This window comes from Sminthopsis crassicaudata, chromosome 3 (genome assembly GCF_048593235.1).
Source record: "Sminthopsis crassicaudata isolate SCR6 chromosome 3, ASM4859323v1, whole genome shotgun sequence".
NCBI lineage: Eukaryota > Metazoa > Chordata > Mammalia > Dasyuromorphia > Dasyuridae > Sminthopsis > Sminthopsis crassicaudata.
Window position 1 is genome coordinate 397,897,109 of NC_133619.1, and position 13,115 is coordinate 397,910,223.

A 13,115-nucleotide genomic window follows, 5' to 3' on the forward strand; every position below is an offset into this window, starting at 1 on the left:
ACCTCCTCCTCCTCCCCTCTCGGACTGACTCAGCGAGTGCCCGCGCCCCTGCCCCTGCCTCAGCCGCCACCGCCGGGACAGCCCTCCCCCCGGGCGGACGGGACGGGACGGAACCCCGCCCCGGGGGACATGGAGGAGCCGAACCCTGCGGTGCTGAGCGAAGCCAGCGCGGGACGGCCCCACGAGAAGACGCTGCAACAGCAGCAGCGGTGGCGGCAGCGACGACTCGTCCGCAGCCCCAGATAGAGCCGAGAGGCCCCAGCCCGGACGCGGCCCCCGAGCCCCGAGAGGAGGAGGAGGAGCAGGAGGAGCACAGCACCCGGCCGCTGCCCGGAGACGGGGAGCCAGTCGCCCCCACCCCGTGGCCGCCCCCGCGAAGACGCGAGGTTCCTCTCTTTTTGCCCGTGCCGAGGATTTCCGGCGGGCCCGGAGCTTGTGCCCCCCAACCCCCGAGACTTTTTCGCCGGAGAATCCCCTCCCGTCCTCCCCTTCTCTCCCGGTGGATGCCCTATGACTGGCCGGAGTTTGGAGTCGGACTTGTGCGTCCTTCTCGGAGCAGCGCTTGCTGGGGGTGGGGTGGGGACTGGGATGTTGTTGTAAAATGCAAGTTGGATAAAAAAAGACCTCTCGCCAAGGGCCCCAATGAGTGGCACACAGCCTACTATCACGGACAGGTTAGTATGAAGCTCCTTTTATTGCTCAGTCCTTGGGAGTGATCGGCTTCCACGAGTTTCATCCCTGCTGAGGTTGACAGGCCCAGGGGAGAGCGGGGTCTGGAGCTTTCTCAATGTTTCCAAGCTGCGGTCGCCGCGTCCCCCGCCGGATTCATGTGGGAGATGTGACTAGGGATGCGCACCTTCAGTTTTCAAAGTGAAGCGAAACTCCTGATTCTCTGGGAGACACGTAGGTAAAAGTAAGATCGGGGTTCTTGTGGCCCTAATGGGATTATTGACCACCAGTCCTCGGAGGGAGGTCACTTTGGGTGAAGGTCAGTGCCCAACTTGAGCTGAATATCAAGGCGCTATCAGTCACCCAGCGGTGGGGGCAGATTTATATTCTGATTGTTCCTGAAAGTGGAGAGCTCTGTTGTTGGCAGTGTGTTCGTGAGCTCTTTAAACGGGGACTTGGGACTAGTGAACTTTTTTGTTGTTCAGTTGTTTCCCAGTCGTGTCCGACTTTTCCTGACCCCCTTTGAGTTTTTTTTTTTTGTTTGTTTTGTTTTGTTTTTGTTTTTTCAAAGATGCTGGAATGGTTTGCTATTTCCTTCTCCAGCTCATTTTTTTTTTAGGTTGAGAAACCGAGGCAGACAGGAGTAAGTGACTTGTCCGGAGTCATGGTAGGAAGTGTCTCAGGTAAAATTTTAATTCAGGTGGCTGTCTCTTCTGACTTCAGACCCGGCACTCTATCCTGACTTGAATCTTTTTAAGATGTTGCTCTTTATAGTTTTTAGTTGTTATAAAGTAACTCGACAGATCCCTGGAACTTTGTATCTTGTGTATGTTTATGTAAAGCTTGTGGGTGGAGTTGTTTTTTTTTTTAAGCTTTCTGTATATATCATATTTGTATTTGTCATATATACCATTCCATAGCTGTTATATTACCATTATTTCTGGTTGTTATATTTCCCAGAAAAATGTCGTTTAAAATAATGTATTTGTCATTATTAGCACTAAAAATAGATAGATCATAAATCAGCAAATATTCCTTTTAAGTACTCTGAAACTTTGAAAATTAAACTTTTAAATGTGATGTGGAAAAAATTAAGCATATTCAACTTCATGGCATTTTTACATATATCATTTTTTTTAAAAGACTTTGGATCCCTTTCACATTGTTATATAGTAATGCATATTTTTGTTCCATATGCCAGCTTTGTTTTTCTTTCTGTGTTCTGAATCAGAATTCCAAATTGGAAGTTTTCTTTCTGCCAGAAAATCTTAACACCACTCAAGAAAGTTGAAGAAGAAACTAAAACTGAAGTTTAATAAAAGAAGCCTCAGATTTAGAAAAGCTTATTTGTCTTTAAATTATTTTGCTGTTAGGTGGAACAATAGGACTCTGACAAAAAGTGTTTGAATTACTTTATAAGAGTTACACCCTATTGCTGGACTCATTTGTTGATTAAAAAAGGACTAAATTCTATTATCATACCAAAACAGCTTCTCCAGAGACAGAAGTTGCACTTCCTCTTCCTGTTGATACTTTCCACAATGTCACATGCACCCTCACCTAAAGCATTCCACTGATATTTTAAAACTCTACATATGTTCTTTTGAAGCGCATCATTTCTTAAAAATGAAATTCTATTGTTTATGAAATGTTTGTTTTTGTTAATTTTTAGTAGCCACCATGCTTCTCTTGTGCTGTCTGAATTTGTTTCTGTTGCCCTTTTTTTTCCAAGGAGTTTTGCTTCTCAGAATTACTTTAAGGGTTGAATAGGTAATTGTTTTCCTGCCTCATTCATTTCTTATCTTTTCTCTTGACTTATTAGACAGAAAAACCCCATTAGAAACAAATGTATTAGTAGTTTTTTGGGTTTTTTTGTTTTTTGTTTTTTTTAACCTTCTTGCTGGTACTGTTTAATTTTGTAGAAATGGAGCTTATGGTCACCAACTTATGCCACACAAGTTAACCAAAGAGTGATCTTTTTTGAATGTTATTAGTGGGGATTGTTTTTGCCCATCTATTTTCAGTTTTAAACATATATTTTCTTTGTCATTTAGGTAAGTACATGATTCCTGTAGGCATTAGACTAAGTTGCAAGTCAGGAGAAGTGCAACTTTAAATCTTCTGTATTTTAGTTATTGATACTAAAGTTAGTTTTGGTATTTGGTATTTGATTTTGAATTTCTTCAGATAGTTCATAGTGCTCACTGATTTAAAGTAATATGGCAAAATCTTTAAAGATTTTTTTTTTTAAGGTTCAGAGGACAATATGTAGGCAATTTAATGAGGCAGCATATTTTTTTTAAGTTATTTTGTTACAAATTCTTTCTCCCAAAGACTGTACTTTTGCTCACTATTTTGTTTTAAATATAGGTATTGTATTTTACCTAATTATTAACAGCCATCATAATGTGAATAGTTGTCCTATTCTAACTGTGCAAAACTTTGACTTAATCTGACTTGTAGTACTGATTTCAGTGTGTTGAGGATAAAATCTGGAAGTACTGGTTTAGTTTTGCTTCTGTGCCAAGGATCCTTAAAGTAGTGAGTAGGGAATGCTTCCCAGCTTCCTCTAGGCACCACCCACTGTGACCTCCTTCCTACTATTCAACTCCAAACAAGTGCTGATGTTATAGTTGATGTCTGACAGCTAAGTTTTCAGTGATTGGCAAACTTACAGTGCTAATGGACCTCGTTATGGTCTTTTCACATTTGAGGTATGTGGTATGTTTTGTAGTGTGTGTGGAATCACTCAGACCAGCTGTGTATCAGTCCATGTTCCTTGTGGTGCTTCTGACTGCACAGTCTGTCTATCCCTAGCTAAAATCAGACTGGCTGGCTTTGGGCGTTGCTGTTTTGCAGTTTGTGGCAAGCGACACATGGTTGAACAAGATAAGGGTTTTATTCTTCTTAGGGACGTGCTGAGACTGGGATCGACTTTAGCTTTGCTCATGCTCTGATTGGCCACTTTGGATGCCCAGAACTCTGTTGTATCCTGTTATTACTTTGTGGTTACATTAACACATACATTCATTCTCTCTTCCCTTTTCTTTCTCTTTAAAAACAAATAGGAATCCCAGACTCAAATTAAACTGAAACCTAAAAATGAGAATTTTCTTGCAATCCATACCATTTCTGATAATTGGCTATAGTTATTTTCTATGTAGTTAGAATATTTGAGAAGAAATAGGGAAAAAATAAAAGCAATTAAAGTAATGCATTTACTAATGAGGATTTTCTTGTATTGCAATTTTTAATGTGAGTCCTAGCAAATAATAGTTTCTTCATTTACTTAATTTTTATTGGGAAAGTGGTAGAATCTATACATTGCTTTTGGGAGACTTTTGATGACTGCTTTTCTGATCACTCGGTTCTTAAATATTCTAATTGTTTTAGTCTCTTTAAAATAACTTTATGCCATCCCTGAAATCGTAGAGATCTGTGGTTAAAAGGGGATGTATTTTGATTGCTAGACAATGGAAAGATCTTTCATTAGAATAAGGGAAATATATCATATAATCATTAACAAACTTTTTAGAAACCATCTACAACATCTAATTGTATAGGAAATTTTTTGATGACTTGAAATATTAATGTTTAGGTTTTTGTTTGGGTAGTTGATTTATAAATTCATAAATTAAGAGAAAGTTATTTTCTGCAAAATATAATCAATTTCATTTTTATGTATAGTGTTATTTGATATTCTGCATACCTGTGCTTTTTGATGCTTTTCTTTTAAGAAAGCATTTATATTATTAAGGAGTAAATTCTTTTCAGTTTACAAATCTTTGATCTCTCTAATTACTAATCTAAAATTTTCAATAGTTTTCTTGCCATATTCATCTCTTCTCACCAAGTATCAGAGTATATGTTGAGTCAATATAAAGGATCTGGTTGAGGTCTGCATACAGTTTCATCATCCCCCTCATTTTCTGTTAACAGATGGTGGTGTTTAAAACTGCTATTATTTTCATAGTGGTCATTTTGCAGATTTTTTATCATGAGGACTGCAATATGAGATAACCAAATGTGAACACTGAGCTGATATTTCTTGTTATTTTTGAGTACAAGATAAAACCATTTCTGGTCAACTCTTTTATTTGTCTCTCTGAGGAGATCTATCCTTTTATTTAACAGTGTTTTCCTTCTTGCTGATTTTGTTTATAATGAGAATGTAGAAATTGATAAAATGAGACCATATTTGGAATACCAATAACCAGTTTAGAAATGTTAAAAACTATGTGATTCTTAGCATCCTTTGCCTCCTTTTCTGTTTCTGCAGAATTGGAAAGGGACCATGCTGAAAGTGATAAGTGGTAAATTTGGGAAGATATGGACAATCTTAGAGCAAAGTAGTCATTTAGTGGAGGAAATGTGAGGCATTTGATCCCATAGATCAGTATGTTCATTTGTATTTTTAATCATAAAGTATTTTTTCTTTCAAGAAAGCTAATGCTGTATACTGAATTAAAAACAAAAAGATCCAAAAGTATTTCGCCTATATGCTATATTTTAATTTGTCTTTTTTTTTTTTTTTGGATAAGGCAATTGCTAATTGTTAAATGTTTTTTCCCCACTGCCACTGAGTCCATTGAGAAGCCAAGAGTAGAGTTCTAGGTTTTTAGTTTTAATTGCATTGTGTTCAGCAAAAGTTTGTTTCATGGTTAACTGCTTCTCTATTATTCTTTAAGTTTAAAAAAAAGTTACAAAGTAAAGGTTCATTGGTGTTGAGTTAACTGACCTCATATTTTATAAGCCGTGCTTCCTGGAACACTTTAAAGTGCTAAATTTGAGGATATAATTTATAGATCATGGATAAGCAAACTTTGGAAATTGTGCTTCAGTGATTATAGGAGAGGCTGCTTTATACTTGTAAAACAGGCAAAGGCCTTTTCTATTTTGATATTTTTTCTAGTTATATCATTAGCATGGCATAAATTATCATTACAATTCTATGATCTGATCTTATTGCTATCCTATATTAGGATTCCTGGGAAGACCAAGATCTTTGAACTTTATCACTTTTAGGATAAATCAATCAACAGGCTTTGAATAAGCTCCTGCTAATGTGTCAAGCAATGTGCAACAGACTTTGAATAAGCTCCTGCTAATGTGTCAAGCAATGTGCTAAGTTCTCAAAATTTAAAGATAAAAATGACTTGGTCCTTGCCCTCAAGAAGTTTATTAGAGAAAAACAATCTTGTGTGTGTGTGTGTGTGTGTGTGTGTGTGTGTGTGTGTGTGTGAAGAGAAAGAGAGAGCGCTTCAGATCTGTGATTATTATCCAAGCAGGGAGACTTCCATGACAATACAAAATAACTTGATAAAGAGTTATCTGGCTCTGAGAAGTCAAGTCATTGTTCTAGTCCCAACATAGCAAGTATTGGTAGAAGCAAGACTTGAACCTGAGTCATCTTTTCTATCCACTTTGTCTTGATGCCTTTTTAGATATATAATGTATGCAAAATGAGTAAAAGGAAATTTGGGTTGCAGAGGGAGATCTGAAAGAATTTTATCACTGGAAGTGTACTTAGGCATCATGTGTTTCATTCCCCTGTTCATATAAATAAGGAAACTAAACTCAAGAGAGATAAAGCAACTTGACAAAAGTCACACAGTTTCCAGCAATAGTCAGGATTCAGAGCAGGATCCTTAGATTCCAAATTCATTATTATTCTTACTTCATCACACTGCTTTCTCTGGAACTCAATTCCTTCAAATGGCAGGTTTAGACTAGACATATCATATTTTCAAACTAAAAACTTTAGATTATTTTCTATTTCATTCATTTAGTAAACATTTATTAAGTGCCTATGATGTGTCAGGCATGTGCTAAGCATTGAAGATACAAAAAGAGTCCCAACCCTTAAGGAATTTCTAATCTAATGGGGGAGGCAACATGTAAATGAAACAAGCAATATACAAGGTAAATAGGAAATAATTTAAAGAGGGAAAGTACTGAAATTAAGAGAAATTTAGGGAAGGCCTCTAGTAGAATATGACATTTTTACTTGGGACTTAATGGAAGCTGGGGGGTTAGTAGTTGGAGTGGAAGAAGGTGTGTGTTCCAGCCAGAGAGAATACTTAGAGCCAAGAGATAGGGAGACTTGTTGGTGAAACAAAGATTTTTTTTTCCTTTTTTGAGACAGTTGGGGTTAAAGGACTTGTCCAGGGTCACACAGCTGGGAAGTGTTAAATGTCTGAGGCCAGATTTGAACTCAGGTTCTCCTGACTTCAAGACTGGTGCTCTATCCACTGAGCCCCTTAGCAACCCTTAAAACAATGATATATATAGGTATATGCTGTTAGATGGTGATTATAGATGAGTCAGTGGTTATAGTTCTGTGTCTGGAGTCAGGAAGAACTGATTTCAAATATGGCTTCACATTCTTACTAATTGTGTGATGTTGGGCAAGTTACTTTGCCTCTATTTTAAGTCACTAGAGAAGGAAACTACTCCACTATTTTTGCCAAGAAAACCCCAGTATGATTTATGGAAACAGCAACAACAATCCATGTTAAATGTTGGGGGCAGCTAGATGGTGAAGTGGGTAGAGCACCAGTCCTGAAGTCTGGAGGACCTGAGTTCAAATTTGACCTCCCATGCTTAAAACTTAACTGGCTGTGTGATCTTGGGCAAATCACTTAATCCCAGTTGTCTCAGCAAAAAATAAAATAAATATTAGATGTTAGGTTCAATACTTTAAATGTGGCTCAACCTAATGGTAGTTGAATTCACTTAGTCCCATTGGGTCTAACCTTCTGATTTGTCTTTGCACAGGGGCACAATGAGTTATAATGAGTTTATAATGATTTTATTTCATGACAGAATTATGTGGAGTATGCCTGTCTTTCTTCTAACCCCCCTATTTGATTGTCATGTCAAGTCAAGAAACATTTATTAGTGAGTATTATCTGCTATGCTTCTTGAGGATAGGAATTGTATCTTATTTATCTTTGTGTCTTTTAGTATCTAGCATAGCAGAGTGTAGATACTTTGATATTTTTTTTGATTGAAATGTTCTTAGCATATTTTGTTCTGTTTAAAATTTGAAATCCTTATTTCAGCAAAGTGTTTAGAATTAATTTAATTATAATTTTTTTTAAATTTCTAGCATCAAATGAAGTAACTACATTTGGCTTAGTTAAAATCAGGCCATATTTATTTCTTGAATTGTGTAAAATGAAAATATAGCCTGTAATCAATATTATATTTCAATATTTACATTTTTATGTATTTATTTTAAGATATATTTAATTTTAGGATGGTGGCCAATTTTCTTGGAGTGGTATTTATATGGGTGCATATACATTGCCTACACACATACATACATACATACACACTCATATATGTATTTATATATCTTTATTTTTTTATCCTTCTTTATTCTCTGTAGTAAGTTAACAAATTTATTCTAAGTCAGAAATGGATAATTCCCAACAGGATGCTTTTTAGTGCCTTGTTGGGTCTAATTTTAAGTATCTCAAGGGGATGAAACTTCCGTCACTTCCTGAGGAGACTGAACTACAATCTGATCTTTGAGTCAGGAAGTTTTTCCTGATACTTAGCCCAGACTTTACTTTTAAGTTCGTTCTGTTACTTTTATTAAACTTTCTGCACCAGGCTAAATAGTTCTCTTCCCTTTTTGTGTTTACACTTATCTAAGGGATATAAGTAGTTATCATCCATTTTACTTGTCATATCCTTTACCAAATTTTCTGTGTTTCAATCCCTTCAGCTTCTTAGTGTGTAATAATTATATCTAGACTACCTCCCAGTCTTTGAATACAATATTCTCTGTTTTATTTTGCTGAATTCCAGAGAAGTGATTCCCAATTTTGCTTTTGCAACAATTCTGTTAATAATAATGCTTTAAAGTTTGCTTTAAACAGATTAACTCATTTGATCCTTAAAACAACTTTGTGAGGAGGCTGATATAATCATCCCCATTTTACAGAGGAGGAACCTGAGGATAAGAGTGCTTAAATGATTTGCCAAGGGTTTTTTTTTAGCAAGTAAATGTCTGAGACCGAATTTGAACTCAGTCTTGACTCCACTATACTACCTTGTTACTTAGGTATACCAGTTGAGGTTTTTTATAAAAATCTAAACATTAATTTTAATCTCCCTTAAGAATTATTAATCATGTCACTTTTTAATTCTGCAAGTATTATCTTCATCTCAACTCCTCTGCTTTTTTTTTAAACAGCTGAAGAAAATGAATCTCAATGGTTGTATCTTACTAAGTGTTAGGGATTGGGGACAGGTTTGGAATGAAGAACTATCAACTCCAAGTTCCTCTCTACTTTTTAAGGCCCAGCTCAAATACTACTTTATCACTGCAAGACCTGACATTTTTTTACATTTGAGTATGACAACTACAATATTACACCACAGGATATGTGGTTGTGTCTTATTGTAATGCTATACTTTAAGATTCATGAAAACAAGAGACTATCTAACTTTGTATCCCATGAGTTGGTATTTAGAATGTTTGGGCTTCATTTGACAAATAACTCTAAGTCAGTAATTAAAAATGAAGACAAAGTATCCTTAATAAAGTATCATAAAAATGTGAACTGTTTTTTTATTAATGATAATTTGTCTTAATTTTTTGTTGTGGAATAAATAGGAGCTGCTTACTAAACGGTTACTTATTATATGTCCTTATTATAAGGGACATAAGATCTTTACCAACATATAAGCAAAGACTAACTGTTGCAAAGATGTTATTACAATGATAAAAAGATTACTTAAATCAAAGTAACATATTGCAATTGTGTATTTTATCAGTCTCTTTTTATAACTACTTAGACTTTAGATTTCAAATCTAGAAATTTTGTTTTTCTGCATATATATTGAATATTTGATTTTTGAAATAGGTTTTTTAACTTTAGGAGAATCTATGAAGCCAAATAGCTTTAAAAACATACTTAATTTATCTGATCCTATAGTAGTAATGCTTTAGGGTATAGAAAGTAATCATTTAATTTGTTTTCATCTTTTTCCTAAGCTGTTCAAATATCTGTCACTGACTTTTGATAAAAGAAAGAAAATATACTAAGTTTACCTCATTGTATCAGCATGTACCAGTACAGCTGACCAAGTTCAGATTCATACCAAAACAGGATCTTTTACCAATTTGAATGCTGAGTCCTGGTTTCTGAGATCATAGTCACATGACAGCCTGGGTGATTTCCCAGTATTAAGAGACTGGAGAATCTACTGGCCAGTCAAAAATTAGTTTTCCTGTCTTGAGACTGTGAGTAACTAACATGTCTATAAGGGAATTGGAAGGATTTAAAATAAACTAGCATTGTTAATGCTAGAGACAATTAGTTTCCCAGTTTCAGTTTATTTTTCTTTTGAAGTCTTAAGATTTATTGTAGTCATTTAAGAAAGCAGTTTTAAGACAAAAATACTGATGATTACTCTGAATCTTGGTGTTTGGGGAGTCATTGTGGTGATCACATTTAAAACTTGCTTTTAGAGTAGGGCTTTTTTAGATCTTCCCTAGATTGATTAGTTGTAGAATTATATTTTGGCACAATTTAGTATTTTTATTAGAATGGAAAGAATTCAACCCGAGCCTTTATTAAGCAACTACTGTGTACAAGCCACCAGTCTAGTAATGGGAAGACAAAGACAAGACATAAATTAGTTATTGCCTTCAGGTAGCTAACATTCTTCTGCAGGGTACCACATATATAGAGATAAGTGAATATAAGGTAATTTAAGAAAGGAGTGAACACTATAACAACCAAGGGAGAAATAGGAAAGGCTCTCTTAGGAAATAAAATGGTTCCTGAGTTAAACCTTGGGAAGTTAAAAAATATGAGGTCGAGGTAATGTAGAGTACTTTCTAGACATTGGAGGCAACCTGTATAAAGAAAGGCATGAAATTGGGATATGATATGTTGAGTTTGGGGAATATTCAGTAGGTTAGTTGGACTAAAGTGGTGGGAGGGAGGAATAATGTGAATTAAGGATGAAAAAAAAAGCTGAATTTAAATGCCAAGCTGAGAAGTTTTCTTTTACAACCTGTAAGAATTCAGTGAAGTTTTTTTTTTCCTCCATTTTTAATGGTATTTTATTTTTTCAAGTAGTTGCAAAGATAGTTTTCATCAGGGAAGATTCTTAAGTAGAGCAATTAATTCAATCTGTGCTTTAGGAATATTATTTTGGATACTCTGCACACAGTAGTTCTGCAGAATTGATTGGAAAAGGGAAAAAGTGCAGGAAAATATAGTTTAATTATGAAGCTATTGATAGATTTTAGGTAAGAGATCATGAGTATCTCAATGGGAGAGGTGAAAAATGAAGGAATGTTCAAGAGATGGTTCAGAGATAGATTTATCATTGTCAATTGATTGGAATAAAGGGTGGGATAGAGTGAAGAGGTGACTGAGATTGTGATCCAGATGACAATATACTGCTTTAATGGAGTTAATAAAGACATGAAAGTGCTATATATTTTGTAATATCTGGAAGGGGTGTAGAGAGTTCAGATCCTGAAATGCACCTAGAAAATCCTGTGAAGGTGTTCTTACAGATTTTACCATAAGCTTTAAATTGACAATCAGACTGTGTTAGAGACATACGTTGATACATTGTGGTTTGTTTTGTACAGTCTCTGTGGTTTGCTTAGAGGAAGTGGTTCTTGTGGGTGAAGGTCTGATCTTTTCAGTGATTGTTGGTGGCATATGCACTATCAACTTATTTCCTGTTTTATTAGCTCTTTGGTCAAGACCTATTCAGGGGAAGTGTTGCTAAAAGAACATTTAGTATTCTCTAGTGAAAGGATAGATAGTCATTTGTATAATACCTTTTCAGTGATAGGAAGTTTAAATTAATGTTCATAAGATGCTTTAAGGTGGTCATTTCTGCTCTTCTGGCCAGAAATCCCCAGCCATCTATCCAATCCTTCTTTTAATTTTTGTACGTACTTCATGAGATTTAATTCTAGATGGGCTCATTTTATGAAATAGGTGCTTTGTCTATAGTAGAGTAAGCACTGGTTGAGACTTGTTCACTGGGTTTAACTGCCTTAAAGCAAGGTTCTGTGCTTGTTTAACTGGAATTCTACTAAAGTCATATTGAGAAAGTTTTCTTTTATGTTTACTAACACTTTTATTTTCAGAGCATGTATTTTGCTGATTGCAGATTCTACTTGATTTTAGGAATCTGAAAAATTAGGCTAATTTTTTGTAAGTTTTTCTTTTCTCATATGTCTCCATTATTAATGTCCATTTTTGACTTTTTCAGCCTTTTTGATTCTTACACTTAGAGAGTGAAAGTGGAAGAGAGCTTAAATTGATCCTATAATTGTCAGATTTGGGGATGAAGTTTGTCAATGAAGGAGAGAATACCTATTGATTATCACTTTCTAATAGCTTGAGGTCATATTTCTTTTGACTGAAAGGTGTATGGTAGGAGAAGGAAGTTAATGTATTGCATTCTGGGATTTGATATACAAAAACATGTTTTGATTTCATTTTGTATTTTCCTTCCTTTTAATATACAAATACATTTTTGGGGAAAGACTGAAGCAGAAGTAGGTAATTAACTGTGAAAAAATATAACATTGCTATAGATTTGATTTTCTTCCAGCAGTTTCCAGTTCTCAATGAGCCTCTAATGGAATGAAGGAAATAAAAGGTTCTACTCACTTCACTCAGAATCAGTTCATGTAAGTCTCTCCAGGTCTTTCTGAAATTACCCTCCTGATTCATACACCATATTGTGTGTGGTGTATTCCCATTCCCCATTTTGATTCCCAAATTGATGAGCATCCATTCAGTTTCTAATTCCTTACCACTACAGAAAGGGCTGCTACAAACATTTTTGTACATTTTTTTCCTGATCTCTTTGGGATACAGACCCAGTAAAGGCACTTCTGGATCAAAACCCTTTGGACATACTTTTTCTCCTTAATGGCTGCAGGGAGCCCTCTGTCAATGAAATTTATTTTTACCTTCAAGAAAAAAGTTATAATGACTTTTTAAAATCTCACATTCACCTATACTATTAGTTTGTAGGGAAATGATTCTAGAAGAACAGATTTTTAAGATGTCACTGTGAAAAAGATCTTTTAAAATTTTGATTAAGAAATAATCTAATTTGAGGCAGCTATTTAGTATAGTGGATAGAGCATCAGCCCTGAAGTCAGGAAGACCAAAGTTCAAATCTGGCCTCAGACACTTCCTATCTATGTAGAGTAGCTCTTCCTTCTCCTTCTTTTCTGTGATGGGGTGTATTATTGTTATAGAGTGAGTCTCTGAAAGACCTGAATTTTGGCTGCTTAGATGACTTTTCCATTCTTCCTTATAATTAATTAACCATCTTTGATGGATAATCTTGGAAAAGGTGATTAGAGCTAGATCTTGTTTTTTTAGAGCTAGACTTTTATAGAACTACCATTTCCCCAAAACAATTAGGCTTATCAGTTA

General features: G+C 35.6%; 1 protein-coding gene across 1 annotated transcript in view; it reads left to right on the forward strand.

Annotated features, from left to right (window-relative positions):
• The first annotated feature begins 433 nt into the window (after positions 1 to 433).
• The window catches only part of ARHGEF12 (Rho guanine nucleotide exchange factor 12), a 169,708-nt gene continuing 157,026 nt past the window's right edge, over positions 434 to 13,115 (forward strand). Inside the window, 1 exon segment of the mRNA XM_074302550.1 lies at positions 434 to 674. Within this exon segment, the coding sequence (XP_074158651.1) occupies positions 643 to 674 (32 nt within the window). The 5' untranslated portion in view covers positions 434 to 642.